Raw genomic sequence first — 15,526 nt, 5'->3', positions numbered from 1 at the left:
CGGAAACCTCTGTGGTCTGACCTCCTGAAACAACTCCTTAACCTCCCTGAAGGTGGGGGGGGGGGCACTCATTTGTCCTGTGGGAACACAGTGGGGCAGTTCTACCCTGTCCTATAGGGTTGCTTGTGAGCAGGAATCAATGGGGTTTGGGTTTAGGACCCCATAAACCGTAGAGAAGGCAATGGGCTCGGTGGGTAGTGGCTAGGTTTAGCCTTCCATCCAGCTAGGGAATTCCCAGAGACTGTGTGTGCTGGCCCCCACCCCAGCTCAGAGGCGATGGGCAGACACAGAGCCCTGGAAGGCGGGTCATACGTGCTCAGCCTACCTGGTGACGACAGTGTTCTGGTCGATGCGTGCCCTGAGGTCTTCATTCTGCTGCCGGAGGACCTGGATCTTCTCTTCCAGGATGACGTTCTTCTCGGCCTGCAGAGGGACGCAGCAGGCTCAGCACAGTATCCGAACCGGAGCCGGAGCCGAGTCTGAGGCCTGATGCCCGTGCCCTGGAGGGGGTCCGGGCTCTGCAGGGCTCTCAGGGACTGTGTTGCACACCCTGCCGCCTGCAATCCAGCCGGGATCCCAAACCATCGTCCAGGGACGTGGTTGCCACCTGTGTCAGACAAATCACGCCAAAGCTCCCGGGAGAAGGTGGGTGGAAAGCAGGGGTTGCTGCATGACACTCCCAAACTGATGACACGAGGGGGTGGGGGCGACAGCGAGTTCCTGGGGAGATTGGAAGGGGAAGACAAGGACATTTTCCCACCAACGTCTTGAATTCCTTGTCCCCCCTGGATGGATCAATAGCTACGTGGACATAAGAACCAAAATCAAAGCCACTGCCACGGAGTCATTTCCGACTTCCAGCCACCCGATGAGGCTTCCCGAGGCTGTAAACCTTCACGGGAGCAGACGGCCTTCCCCTTCTGCTGGGAGCCGCTGGTGGGCTCAGCCTGTCCATGTGTGTCCAACATGTAGCTGGAGTATCATCAGGGCTACTGCTTCTCCCACCCTCCCCAGCCCACCCCCGTCCTCCTGCCCTGGCCTCCTGGTACTCGTCGGTCCTACCCTAAGGTATCTACACCACTCTTCCTTCTCTTTGTTCTTCCCTGGAGTAATGCTGTCATTCAATACTGGTCTTCACGAGGCTGATTCAGTTTGCTAAGCTTAATGTCCCCTAGTTTCGTCCATGTCTTGTGAGCGTTGTCAGTGTACAAATTTACTTGAGACAGTGGATGGATGGATTGTGCTAAGAGTTGAACGACCCCCCAACAAACTGATTTTTAAAAAGCGTGGTCATTGTTTATTGATGCGTAATATTCCATTGTACGAATGTACCAGAGCTTGTGTATCCAGGCCCCTATGATCAGCGAGTTAGGTGGTCTCCATGTCTGTGCTATTATGGAAACTGCGGCAATGCACAGAGGAGTGCAGCTGTCTGTCCGTGTTGTAGGCTTGATGTCTTTAGGTCGTACACCCAGTAGAGGGATGCAGAATCCCTAAGGGGCTTGTGTTTGCATCTGGTGTAGGAAGCGCCACACTGATCCCCAGAGGGCTGGACAGTTCTGCAGCCCCACCAGCAATGCAAGCCCATCCCCCTCTCCCCACAGCCTCTCTGGCATTTAGCAGTTTCTGAATTTTGCTAAGCACGTCTGTGAGAGGTGCTAGCTTGTTTTGGGTCTCTCTTATTGCTACTGAATGTGAACATTTCTTCACATGCTTGTTGGCCGCATGGGGGCCATCCTAAGTAAATGGTCTGTCATGTCTGTGCCCATTTTTGATTTTGGGCTATTTGTATTTTCTTACTGAGAGGATGTAGTTTTCTATAGTTTTTGAAATGAGCCTGTTATCTGATGCATCATTACTGATCCCCCCCCCCCTCCCGCCAGTCTGGGTTCTTTCAACTCTTTTGATGTACATAAAAGGGCTTCTTATATCCCCATACATGTTGACATATATGATAGGTACACATATAATTACTATGTCTATATAGTAGAGGGGGGCTTCAAAAAGTTCCTGGGAAAATTCCATTGTCTCTTAATTCCATTTTTCCACAAGCACTTTGAAGCCCTCAGATATGAATATATTAAAAATATTATGTGCGTTTGTGTGTGTGCATATATGAGAAGCACCCTGGTGACATAGTGGGTTACGAGTAACCACAAGAACAGCAGTTCAAACCCACCAGCTGCTCCAGCAGAAAAAGATGAGGCTTTCCACTTCTGTAAAGACTGACAGCCAGGTCATTTCAAAGAGGGCTTGTGGAACTGAGACCAAGAGCTCTTAACGCTGTGACCAAAGATTAAGATTCTCCTTGGAATTCCATAGTCACTCAATAGTGCTATGTTTTCTCTAATAGCAGAGATCCAAGTTTTAAAAAAAAGACCAAAAAAAAAGAGTGACAGCCACAGAACCCCACAGGGCCTTTTGGATTTGTCCGGTAGTGTTCCTGTGAGTCAGAATCAACTCTATAGCAAGGTGAGGGCGTTTGAATGTGTACGGTATGTGGAATTCTTACCCATTTTGCATTAAGTGAGTGACCACAAAAACACAGTGCACCGAGTTTCTGGCCCTGTAGCTGCGAACTGGAAGCCCTGGCGGCACAGTGGTTATGCACTGGGCTGCTCACCACAAGGTCAGCAGTTCGAAACCACCAGCCGTCCTGCGGGAGAAAGACAGGGCTTTCTACTGCTGTACAGAGTGGCAGCCTCGGGAACTCACAGGGGCAGTTCTACCTCGTCCTACAGGGCTGCTGAGTTGGCACTGGCTCGATGGCAGTGAGCTTGGTTTTTGGTTTGGGAGCTTTGACCAAAATCTTGTTTGGGAATAAGGTTTTCTTCATTATGTTCATGAGACAGTCATAGACGAGGGCGGGTCCTACACCTTATCACTGCTGAGTTATGGAAACACCCGAGTAGACACACACACGCGCGCGCGCACACGCGCGAGCAGATCAGATGCGACAGATGCCAGAGGACCTGGGACGCCTGGGGCCACAAGTAAGGCAGAGAGACACCCAGCCGAGACCTGGGCCCAGATTCCGCTCCCAGCACTGGAGAACCTCAGGTGACTGATCTTGCATGCCAGCCAGCCACCCCGCTCTCGGTCAGCGCAGCTCTGGGATTCCAAGACTCGCGTGACCCACAGGTTTACAGGGAGTGTCCGACAGGCCCGTCATGGCCAGAGAGGTGCCTTGACCAGCGCCAGGACTTAGTTTGGAATGAGACCCCTGGCTTTCCCCGAAGGGTCACTTGTGCTCCGTGAGGGCCCCTGGGCAGGCGGGGCAGCACAGGACGTTCTGAACTCAGGCCATAGCGGCTGTTGTGGTGTGGACACGGGCCGGGAGGGATCAGGCCGAGCACCAGCCTGGTGCAAGGTCAGATGACAACACTCAGAACTGCTCTGTGGTCGGCGCTGACTTGTGGTGCCCAAGTGACCGAGAGGTACTGGCCCGCAGGGTCCCCTAGGCTGCTGTCTCTATGGGGGCAGATTGCCACATCTCTCTTCTTCGGAACTGTGGATGGGTTTGAACCTCCAGCGGCCGAGAGCTGGAGCGCCGCCCCACCAGACGCCTTCCATGCTTGCTAGTCCCCTGCAGCCCACGAAGGATGCTCCGCTCTCTGTCAGCATGTCCCCAGGGCTGAGTCACAGTCCCTGATGAATCCGGACACAGGCCTTGTTATCAAGTCTATGCCAAGTCACACCGACCCTATAGGACGGCGTATAGCTGCCCCTGTGGGTTTCTGAGACCGTCACTCTGTACAGAGGCAGGGAGCCTCATCTTTCTCCCTCGGAGCGGCTGGCGGGTTCGAACTGCCCTCTCACCTGGCGTTCAGCTTTGCCGTTGTTTGAAAAGAACGGGGCAAGCGTACCCTCATCTCTCCATAAATAAGGCTCTGGGCTGGCCCCTGGGCTTGCTCTTCAGCAAGTCATGTCACCCTGGCTTGGCTTTGGTCTCTGCTCCCCAGAGAGAGGGCGTGATTAAGGAGGGGGCCCTGTCCCAGGGAGGTCAGACTAGCCTCCCTGTGGGACCCTCACCCAAAACAGACACACGAGCTGGAGGCTGGGGGGGGTGACTGCTGGCTGGGCTAGAGGGCCATGCTTGGGGCAGCTTGACCCCAGGGCCCATCTGAGGGGCATGGCCCTGTCTGAAGTGAGCAAGGGCCTGGCCCCAGGTGTGTGTGTGGGGGGCGGGGGCTGCCTAGGGTATGAAGGCCCACCTGAAGCGGAGGGAGCTGCCAGAGGGACCCATGCAGAGGCTGCCGTCCCAGTATTTCTATTCACTGAGCCCCTGATTGGGGACCCCTGGGGTGCCGGCTCACAGAGGGAGCAGCAGGGGAGCAGGCAGCACCTGGGGAGGGCAGAGCGGTGATTCACCTGGGGCTTGCACTCTGGGTGCCCTGCATGCTGAACCCTGCTTGGCTGGGTGAGGTGGGCAGCATGTAGCACAGTGGGTGTGAGCATGGGTGCATCGCAGGGACCGCAGCTGGCAGAGGGCATGGCAGAGGGCCATACTGGGGACCCATGGCAGGTCTGACACCAAGGTGAGAGGGCAGTTCGAACCCGCCAGCCACTTTGAGGGAGAATGGCGAGGCTCTCTGCTTCGGCCCAGAGAGACGGCCTCAGAAACCCCCAGGGGCAGCTCTGCTGTGTCCTATAGGGTTGCTGTGAGTTGGCACAAATGTGGCAGCGTCAGGTTTGGCGTGGATTTCAAAGCCAAGCGCCTCACCCGCCCTGGGCCATAGTAGGTCAGCGCTGGCTAGCTGGGGTGCCCGGGTATCAGCAGGGGGAGACCGAGCCACTCTTCCCCGCCCATCCCACAGAGAAAGACTATAGTGGGAAGGGTAGGGGCCACTGTCTGGGGCTCAAGAGCCCAGTGAAATGAAGGCATTTTTGGGTGCTTCGATCCAGCCCCCCCATGTCCAGATGAAGCCTCCCACCCCTGGCTCCAGGGACAGCAGCAAGCAGCTCTGAGTGAGCTCGGCCTAGGGGGAGAGGGGGGGCTGGGGCTCAGGTCTGGGCCACGCTGTGAGTGGCCACCTGTGACACCCAGGGGGCAGCGGGGCCCCACCCACCAGCTTTCCCAGCTCCACGATCTTCTTCTCCTGCAGGTGGATCTGCTGGTTCTTCATCTCCAGCACCTGCTGCAGGCTGCGCAGATCCTCCTCCAGGTGCTGGTAGGGCGCCAGGGCCACCTGCGGGGGAGGGAGTCAGTCAGCTGTGGGGCGTAGGGACACCTGTGGGGAGTCGGGGCTCCCTGAGAGTCAGTCAGCTGTGGGGCTTAGGGCCCCCTGTGGGGGAGTCGGGCCCCTCCCCAAGAGTCAGCTAGTGATGGGGTGCAGCACAAACACCTACCCTCTGCGGTCAGGCTGGCCAACAGGCAGTTAGGCCAAGAGAGGGGTGAGGGGGAGGGACTGAGAGGGAGAGAGGGGGAGGGGGAAGTGGGAGGAACAGGGAGGGAAACACTGGCAGGGTGGTGGGGAGAGTAAGAATGAGTGAGGGGGAGCCAACCAAAGGGGGAGAGAAAGGGGGAGAATAAATGAGAGTGGGAGAGAGGGGGAGACAGGGAGAAATGAGAAAGAGATGAGAGAGGATGAGAAAGATGAGCAAGAGTGAGGGGAGAGAGGGGGCAGGGAAAGAGGGAGAAGGGGGAGAAGAAAGAACCCCCAGAACTGGAAGGAGACAGCTAGGGGAAGAGAGTGGGGGAGAGGGAGAACCTGCAGGGAAGGGGCAGGGAGAGAGAATAAGGGAGAAGCAGAGAGGACCCTGGCCTGTCCCTTATAGATGCGCACTGGCTCCCACTGCAGTAGGGCCCGAAGCCCGCCCGCCCAGCTCGCGGACTGGGAGAGCCAGAGCCTCAGCCCCAGCCAGTCCCTAAAAGGGACCTCGCACACGAAGTCGGGACACACAGTGTTGTCATTGGCCCTTTCCCAGAGTCGCAGGTGCAGCAGGCAGGTGGGGGCCCTAGGGGTCCTGGCTGCACCCCAGGAGAGGAGGTCATGGTGTGGCTGGAAGAAGGTACACCGGAGAGGCCTGGCTTACAAGGGAAAGCACAGGGCCACCAGCCCCACTGAATGCCAGACAAACTGAGAGTGCTCCACGTTAGGCTGCGGACCGCCGGCCGTTCAAACCCATCGGGGGAGAGAGACGAGGCTGGCAAAAAATTACAGTCTCAGAAGCCCACACGGGCTGTTCTCCTCTGTCCTGTGGGCACGCCGGGAGGCGGAACTGACTTGATGGCAGTGTGTGTCATACACACACACACACACACACACACACACACACACACACACACGCTTCAAAAAGCTTCTGGGGAAATCCCATGGTATTTCCATTCCTTTTGTCCGCAGTTTTCTGAAGCCCCCTCGTGTGTGTGTGTGTGTGTGTGTGTGTGTGTGTGTGTGTGTGTGTGTGTGAAAGAGAGAGAGAGAGAGAGACTGAAAGTCGGGGGGCTGGGGGGCATACCTCGAGCTGTTCCTCTGTGTTCTTCCTCAGTGCCTCCTCAAACCGCCGGGCCCTGTCTCGCAGAGACTGACTCTGGAAGGTCAGCGTGTCCACCTGGTCCTGCAAACCACCACACGACAGGTCCGGCGTGGGCCCACCTGGTGAGGGCCAGCCGCCTGGGCTCAGAGGAGGGAGGGGACACAGAGCTCCTGGGGCAGCCCAGGCATCAGGTGTTAGAAGTAGGGATCACCCTGAAGCCCCACCAACACCGTGGGCAATTTGTCCGGAAAGCAAGTGGGCACGGAGTCTGCTTGGTGTGTCTGAGTGGAACTGCAGGGGTTCCAAAGACTCAGTGTCCCCACGGGTTGCCAGGCCTTTTTTTCTGAGGCCCCCTGGCTGGACTTAAACCTCTGACATTGCCCGTGAGCAGCTGAGCAGGGTGGACTCCCGCCTGGGCCGGAGCGGACTGCAAATACACCGGCGGATGAAGAAATGGGTTTCCACGCCCAAGGAGGAGTGTGTTGGTGGCTGGGGACCAGGGGCAGGGGTGGTGGTTGGGGCTTCTTAAAGCAGGCAGAGGGACCGTGGGTCTGCTGAAACATGGCCCAACCCCTTCCCCCACACAGGAAACTGATGAATGGGGACATTTCCTATCTGTCCCACCGGGTCAGGCAATCAGTCCGCCACTCCCTGGGAGGAAGGTGAGCTGTCTGCTCCTGTGAAGACTGACGGCTGGAACAAGTTGGGAGCGGTTCCCTTTGTCTTAGGGGATTGCTGTGAGTCAGACTGGACTCAGACTGGACTTTTGCTGAGAGCAAAAGGCTCATGTCAGAAACCATGGAACCAAAATGAAGAGGAGTCATAGGGCCACCCCAGACTTCCTCCTCTACCTGGGGACACCCTTCACCACTACAAACACACCTTACTGAGCTGTCACCACCTTCTACCTCCCTCACTATCCCCCCTCCCCCACCCCCACCACGGCTCCAGGGAGCTCAGGGATGAAAGCACTCATCTGCGAAGCACAAGATGGGTGGTTCAAACCCCCCAGCCACTCCAAGGGGGAAAGACGAGGCTTTGTACTGCAGTAAGGATTTGCAGGCTCGGAAACCCACAGGGGGCAGTTCTACTTGGTTCTAGAGGGTCCCTGTGGGTCAGAATGGAAGGGATGGCAGTGAGTTGTCCTGGCCATTCTGTCAGGGAGAGACGAGGCTATCTGCCTCTGTCCAGGAGGCCAGCCTGGGAACCTCAGGGCAGCTCGACTCTGCCCTACTGGGTCGCCCTGAGTCGGAATCCCTGATGGTACTGAGCCTGACTGCCCTCATGTCCCATATCTTTCTTCAGTCCCCAGCCCCTCTACCTCCCCTCGGGCCGCCCCTTGACCCCTGGTCAAGGCATGAGCACTATGACCCTGGCCCTGTTGCCCCTCACTTAACCCAGTCCCAGCTGCCCTCAGGGTGCAGGTGAACAGCCTCGGCTGCTGACCGAGCGGTGGTTCGAGGCGCCTCTAGGCGCCCTGGTGGGGAAATGGTTACATGTTGGGTTGCTGACTGCAAGGCAGTGGTTCAAAATCACCATCTGCTCCACAGGAGAAAGACGAGGCTTTCTGCTTCCTGTAAGCAAGCACAGTCTCAGAAACCCACGGGGGCAGGTCTGCTCCCTCAGAACCAAGAGAGTTTGTCTTTTGAGTTTAAGTCCTTTGAAGGAGCCCTGGCCTCAAAGGGTCAGCGGTTTGAAACCACCAGGCTCTCCTTGAGAGAAGATGAGTCTTTTACCCCATGAATCTTTACAGGAGCAGAAAGCCCTGTCCCCCCCACCTCCGTACACGAGGTGCTGGACTATGCTGCCCGCTGGGCCCCAGGGGTGAGGGAAGAGTGACCTGTAAGGACAGTCGCAGCTTCTCGAAACTCTGCTCCAGCTCCTGCTTCTCCAGCTCGTGGGCAGACACCAGTTCTGGAAGGAAGACGGCAGCGGTTAGCAGGTCTTTCTCAGGGACAGGAGACCAGATACCGCTCTGGTGGCTCCTGGGGCCCAGCCGAGCAGCTCGGGGGAAGGAGGCGGCTTCTGAGCGCGGGGCGTGAGGCTGAAAGGACCGGTCCGTGCGGAGTGTCTGCAGCGGCCACCAGGTCTCTGTGGGGGAAGAGAGACCGAGGGAGAGAAAAGGCAGGAATGGGGGAAAGGCCAGAGGCGGGGGGGGGGGGGGATAGAGTATGTGTGAACGCACACAGACACACACACGCACAGGAGTCTCCCCCTCCTCTGCCCCCACCCAGCCTGATCAAGTTCTTTGCTGGTTAACAGGACCCACTGATTCAAGCCTCTGGTCCCTTGGTGCTCCTGGGGCTGGAGAAGGGGCTGTGAGCCCCCATGCCCACCCTGGCTTTCTGCAGACGGGACGTGGTGGTGACCGCTGGGCCACCATCTCAGAGTCACTCAGCTCCAGGACACACCAGAGTCAGGGTCAGAGCTGAGGGGTTCCCACTGAAGAAAAGGCTACGGGCTGCCACGTCTTCTCAGAGGAAGGATGCTGTTCCTAAGGATTCGGCCAGTGAGAACCTGCAAGCTAGGCAGGAGCTGCCAGGGAGGGGCTATTGGGCCAGAAGAGTCGGGTTTCAGGGCGGAGCTATTAAGAGAGGATGGGGTTTCAGGGAGCGGTTATTAAGAGAGGAACGGATTTCAGGGCGGAGTTAAGAGGAGAGTCGGGTTTCAGGGAGGAGCTAATAAGCTGAGAACTGGGTTTCCTCATCCGAGGCGCTTGGAGAAACCCTTCTTGTCTTGGCCACACAAGCCATTTGCTCTCCATTGTCACTTGTCACCGGAGGCTGGACAGGGCTCATTCATCTGCCTGTCCATTTGCTTCCACGGCAGTGACTGCAGCCAGGACCTCCACTCCTGCTGGCAGGAACTGGGGGTTATGGCGCCCCAAGCTCCCTAAGGAAGGGGGCGGGGGGACTGGAAGTTACATCCCGAGACAAACACAGGCTGATTCCACTGGCCTGAGACCACGGGCTTCCCAGTCTGCCCACCATGGGTGGCCCATGGATTCGTTTGGCCAGCTCCGTCCTCCCCAGAATAATGTAGTTTAGGCCACCACGAGGAGCCTGCTGATGGAGTGGGTGACGGGCTGGGCTGCTAACCGCAAAGCCAGCAGTTCAAAACCACCAGCTGCTCCGTGGGAGAAGGGCGGGGCTTTCTACTCCCTTAAAGATTTAGTCTCAGAAACCCACAGGAGCCGGTCTCCCCTACAGGGTAGGTCAACATTCAATCAGAGGGCCCTGGGGTACCATGTCCAGAATGGATGTTGACTTTTATTCCCCTTAGTTTGGGGGGGGGTCACATAGAAATGCCCCACAAGCGTCTCTGTCCCAGCCCCCCAGCCCCATCCCCAGCCCCAGGAGGTGGTAAGCGGAGCCCTGACTGCCTTTCTAGGTTTCCTGGCTGGTCACAGGAAGGACCTGCTGGGGCTTCCTCATAAGAGTCTCACTCTGGACAGACACCAGACCCACAGCCACTGAGGATGGCAGGGGGCTTCCAAAGGTCCATAGAAGGAGTCCAGTCTCTTTCCGCTCCGTTTGTCCATGGACTTTTTGAAGACCCCTTGCATAATGTTAAGACCTCATGGGCATCGGTGTATTATGTTGGCCTAAAAAGTAGAAAACAAAAACACCACCCCAAAACCACTGCCCTCGAGAGTGGATACCGACTCCCAGCACCCCTAGTGGACAGGGTAGAACTGCCCCTGTGGGTTTCCCAGGCTGTAAGGCAGACAACCTCATCTTTTTCCAGAGGAGCAGTTGGTGGGTTTGAACTGCTGATCTTGGGGTTAGCAGCCCAACACTTAACTCACTGTGTCTCACTCAGTGCTGGTACCTATGTCCTCATCCTATTGGTAGCTCTTTACTTGGGAACTGTGACACCCCGTCTAAGATGGCATGAGAACTGCTTGGGGAGCACAGGAAAGCCTGAGGTTGGGGACACCTACCTCTCCAGGTGAGGTTGAATGTGGGTACCCTGCAGGATCCCCCGACCCCCCTATCCCCGGCATCCCAGTGTGTAGCCAGGGCTGAGCACCCAGGCCAGTGTGCCAGACTGGCATCAGGACACAGGCAATGAAGTGACTCTTGGGAAGCCACTCTGCTGGTCCCAGGTATGACTTCCCCACTGGTCCAAATTGGGCTGCCAACCACAAGGTCAGTGGTTCAAACTCCCCAGCTGCTCTGGAGGCTGCCCCTGTGAATTTGGTTGGTGAGTTCCAGGTCTGTGAGCCGAGATGCCATTAGAGGGTGTTATGATCATGGTGGCACCGTTGGGTGAGTGTCGGACTGCTACCCCCAAGCTCGGTGCTTCAAGCCCGCCAGCTTCTCCTCGGGAAAGAGATGAGACTGTCTGCCCTGGTCTAGACCCACAATCTCAGAAACCCTCTAGGCGGTTGAAGAGAGTTGGGACTGATGGCAGTGGGCTTGGTGTCTGGTTTTGTGTTTGTTTGAAACTAGCCCACGGGCCACCACTGATGCAAAACAAACAAACAAACAAATAACCCTGTCAGTGAGTTGATAGCCGACTCATAGCGACCCCTAGGGCAGGGTAGAGCTGCCCCATGGTTTTCCGAGACTGTTCTGTTAACGGAAAAAGACAGCCCCATCTTTCTCCCGAGGAGCGGCCATTGATGGTGTTTTTGGTTGAATTTCTGTTGATTTCTCCTTTGGGGGACCACGCAGAGTTTAGAGTTATGGGAAGGACGCTGGAGAGAGGGCTTGGTGTTGGGTGTTATGACTGAGGACAAGATAAATGTGCCCAAGATGCCCACACCGGGGTGAGGCACCCAATACGGAAAGGCTACCAGACAGGATGGAGCCCCAGGCTGGTCCCACGCCCTCTCAGGACACCGAGGTTCTCAGGGTCACACCGGCGGAGTGATGCTGCAGTCAGGAGCAGCCCCGGACACAATGAGTTGGATTCCACTCGAGGGGGACACAGAGTGAGCGAGGGCGAGGGGCCAGGCGGGCAGGGGTGCTCTGCGGTTAAGCTTCCTGGGACTCTGAGAGTCAGGCAGGATGGAGAAGGATGGCCCTGGAGGGAAGAAGCCACCGGAACCCTTGAGTTCCAGCTCTTCTTTCCACAACGGCCCGGAGAGAGAGGGGGAGATGGAGAGGGGTGGGGGGGGGGGAGAGTAGATGCTGGGAGGCTGCTGGCCTCTGGCGGGGGAGCATGTGGCTAAGCTTACCCTGGACTTTGTGGTCGTGGCCGTCCTGCAGGATGGCGATGGTGACCGTGTGGTTGCTCTCCATCTCCAGGAGCGTGGCCTCATGGCTGGCAGCGATGTCTTCCACCTGGAAGAGAGTGGTGCAGGGTGGCACAGAGACCCGGGGGCCCTGGGGGGCCACAGCTCTGTGCCTCAAAAGACGACCTGGGGATCGGTCCCTGTAAAGATGGCAGACAGACCCACAGGGGCAGTTTCTGCCCTGCCATGGGGTGGGGGGTCGGGGGAGCGATGACTCCGAATGTCTCAACCGCAGAGAACAACGGCATTGAAGTAACCTAGAACCACTCAGTCATCTGAAACCTGCAAGGCCATGTGTGGGATCCACCTTGCCCTTCTCACTAGCAAGAGTCTACTTCCATCGAGATGGCGGCCGAGGAAACTCCCTACGGGGCTGTTCTACTCAGCTACCCGGGGGTGCCGGGAGCCACAGTCGTCTCAGCCACCCCAGGTGAGGGGTTCAAACCCCACAGCTGCTCTGTAGGAGAAAGAGGAGGCTGCCTGGTCCTTTAAGAGTCACAGCCTCGGAAGCCCGATGCAGGGTCTCCGTGGGTCCAAATCAACTTGTTGGCAGCGGGTGGTGGTGGTGGATAAAGACAGCGGTCTCAGAAGCCCACAGGGGCAGTTCTAGTCTGTCCTGCAGGGTCATCTGGCAGTGAGAACACTGTGGTGAGGCCAACGGAAAGGGGGGCTGTTCAAACCCACGCAGTGACCCCACAGGAGAAAGAAGAGGCCATCATCTGCTCCTATAAAAAGTTACAGCCTGGAAGCTCCACGGGGCAGAATTGACGCGATAAAGCAATCCACCCATCGCACCTGTCCAAGGCGGCTGGCATTTGGAATCAGAGGGCTGCCCTATCGACGGGGAAACCCTGGTTGTCGAACCCGATCCCTTCCAAATTCGTGTTCTAACACTGGAAAGTTCGAGAACTGAACCTATTCCCCCATGAGACATCATGGAACACCAAGCAGTTGGCTCTGGGATACGAAGATCACACGTACAAACTCTTCTCTCCAGGACGGCTATCACTGTGGAGCCTTCCTTTAGCCTCCTCACCCATCACTGTCCCAGACGCACTAGCACCACGGAGCCCTTCCTGGTTTCCCCAAATGGCCGGTCACTTTTCAGCCTCTTCGATGGTCTGGTGTCTTGGTTTCGTGGTTAACAATGTCGCACCTTTTGCTACATTAGTTCCTTTAACCATCGCCCCCCGCTCCCACATGTTGATCATGTCGACGGAGCCATCTTGAATCCCGGTGCCCAATCAGACAGGCGGCGAGCTGACACCCACTTCGCAGTGGTTTCCTCTCTGACTCTGCGGTGCTCCTCAAGGTTGTCTCCTCAGCCTCACTGCAGGGTCTCGCGAGTTTCCTCACAGCCTCTCTCCAGGTGTCAGGATTTCCTTAGCTTTCCTGCGGCTGCCACTTTCTTTGCTGACCATAGATCATGCAAACAAATCACCAAGAATCCAAGCACAACTCGGCCCAGAAGACAGGTGTGTTCAAATCTGATTTCCGATCCAACCCTACGACAGTCTGGGAAACCCACAGGGGCAGTTCTATCCTGAGTCGGCATCCACTCCGTGGCAGTGAGTTTCGGCTTGGTCAGGAGAGAGAATTTACATCCCTCTTCGCTTCCCCTTGGTCCCTCTAGGGGGCACTGCAGGCCGGGGCACCCACAGGACCGACGGGTGCTCTGCCCTCACCAGGAACCATGGAGATGAGAGGGCTCTCTTCACTAACCTCAATGCCCTCGGTGGGTCCTTCACAGGAGGGGGCCCTGGCGCGCAGTTGGTAGGCGGATGGCGGCTAACGGCAAGGCTGGCGGTTCTAGCCCATTCGGCAGCTCCAAGGGAGACAGGCTCTGGCTATCTGACCCCCTTAACGATGACAGACCAGAAGCCCCACGGGGGCAGCTTTTCTCTGTCACCTTCAGGTGTGAAGAGTCAGAAAGGACTTGGTGACATCACCACCAACAGCTGTGCAACCCACCCACCACCACTTACCCTCTGCCATGGAGTGGATTCTGACGTCCATAATCTCAACCAAACTCACCACCGCCGAGTCAGTGCCGACACGGCCACACTGGAGGACAGGGTGGAACTTTCTCTGTGGGTGTCCGAGACTATAGGGACGTGACACGGGGTTTCCTCGAGTCTGTACAGCCTCGTCTTTCTTCCTCTGCACGGCTGGGGGGTTTGATCCGCTGCCCTGGTGAGGAGCAGCCCAACGCCACGGGGGCAAAGACCTTGGTCTCAGAAGAGGGGGGTGATTGCATCAGAGACATGGAGACTCTTGAAAAAAGTGGAAATGTAGGAGCCAACCTTGATCTCTACTCAGCACGGTGAGCTCGCTGTCTGATCCTGCTGGCCTCGCATCAGAGGGAGGGCTGCCAGGGGCAGGGAAGCGGCCATGGCTCTGCCCTGCTCTCAGACTGACCAGAAACCTCGGAAGTGCAGTGAGCCGCCCTCGAGCCTACCCCAGACCCTCGGAAGGAAACACTGCCTGGCCCCGTACCAGCTCCACGACTGCTGGGACCTATACACGATTCTCATTAGCTGATTGAAAACAAAAGACAAAATACAACGGCCAGGTCTTTCTCCCTAGTCTTCTTAGTCCAAAAGTCCTGCCGAAACTTGTTCGGCCTCCTAGCTACATGCCCGCCTCCAATAGCACAGGGCAGGGTGGTGATTGCACATGAGGTACACTGCCCGGGATGGAACCCAGGCCTCCCACATGGAAGGTGAAGTTTCGACCACTGAGCTACCACTGTCCCCTGCCTGGAAGTAGTCTGGTTATTTCATGAATGACACTGTCTGCAGGAAGACTGCTGACCTAAAAGCTACCAGAGGATCCATTCTTCAGCGCTGCGCTGGTGTGGATCTGTTGTGATTGTCATGGGTTGTCCAGTCCCGGGGGACCACGGAGTGGAAACACTGCCCCGTCCCGCGCCATCCCCACATTGTTCCTATGCCTGAGCCCACTGTTGCAGCCACCATGTCAGCCCATCTTGCCGAGGGCCTTGATCATTTACACCGCCCTTCTGCTTTGCCAAGCATGATGGCCTTCTCCGGGAACTGGTCTCTCCGGACACCAAGTCCAAAGTATGTGAGACAAAGTCTCGCATCCTTGCATCTAAAGAGCATGCTGGCCGTACTTCTTCCAGGACAGATCTGTTGGTTCTTTGGGCCGTCCCTGGTGCTTTTGGCACTCTTCGCCAGCACCACCATTCAGGAGCTTCTTCTTCAGTCTTCCTGATTCAGTGTCCAACTTCCACAGACACGGAAGGCATGGCTCTCGGTTCCCCCAGCCCCTCAGGCACCCAGCAGACAAGTCCAGCTGACGGGCTTGAGTCAGCTCAGCTTCAGGCCTGGCTTCACCCTCGTTTAGCTCTCCGTATTCTGGCAACGGATGCAGCCTTGGGCCCTCAGTCTTCTCACCTGTAACCCGAGTCCACCAGGCGCCTCACAGGAGAAAGACGAGGCTGTCTGCTCCTGTAGTTACAGCCTCAGAATCCCCCAGGGCAGTTCTACGTGGCCCTGCTGGGTCCTGATGAGTCAGAATTGTCTCGGTGCAGGGAGTTTGGTTTGGTTGGAAGAAGGGGGCCTACCACCCAGTATGGCTGAGAGGACTAAGGGACTGGTACAGGAAAGCTCACAGAATGATGCCTGGTGTATAACATGTGCTACATATATATTTGCTTATGACTATTTCCACCTGCACGGGAAGGAGCTGTGGCAGTTACATCCTCTCCTGTCAACTTGCGAAAGGGTGGAGTCTAGCCTGTCAATCAGTCCACAGCTTGATGACCTCATTTGGAAGTGCTAT

The 15,526-nt window shown here is 57.0% G+C and overlaps 1 protein-coding gene and 1 non-coding gene across 2 annotated transcripts in view; one reads left to right on the top strand and one right to left on the bottom strand.

Moving 5' to 3' along the window:
* The window catches only part of MTUS2 (microtubule associated scaffold protein 2), a 283,680-nt gene that overhangs the window by 4,811 nt on the left and 263,343 nt on the right, over nt 1-15,526 (bottom strand). The window contains exons 10-14 of the mRNA XM_075562809.1: nt 11,663-11,768; nt 8,318-8,391; nt 6,460-6,558; nt 5,070-5,189; nt 326-423 (exon numbers count right to left, since the gene is read on the bottom strand). Of these exons, the coding sequence (XP_075418924.1) occupies nt 326-423; nt 5,070-5,189; nt 6,460-6,558; nt 8,318-8,391; nt 11,663-11,768 (497 nt within the window). The remainder of the gene's footprint in view (nt 1-325; nt 424-5,069; nt 5,190-6,459; nt 6,559-8,317; nt 8,392-11,662; nt 11,769-15,526) is intronic.
* LOC142462011 (small nucleolar RNA SNORA25) lies at nt 2,235-2,366 on the top strand. Its single transcript, XR_012787161.1, has one exon. It is a non-coding gene; the product is annotated as a small nucleolar RNA SNORA25 (small nucleolar RNA).

The sequence above is a fragment of the Tenrec ecaudatus genome, chromosome 11 (assembly GCF_050624435.1).
Source record: "Tenrec ecaudatus isolate mTenEca1 chromosome 11, mTenEca1.hap1, whole genome shotgun sequence".
Classification (NCBI taxonomy): Eukaryota; Metazoa; Chordata; class Mammalia; order Afrosoricida; family Tenrecidae; genus Tenrec; species Tenrec ecaudatus.
This window is presented reverse-complemented; position numbering and strand designations above follow the sequence as displayed.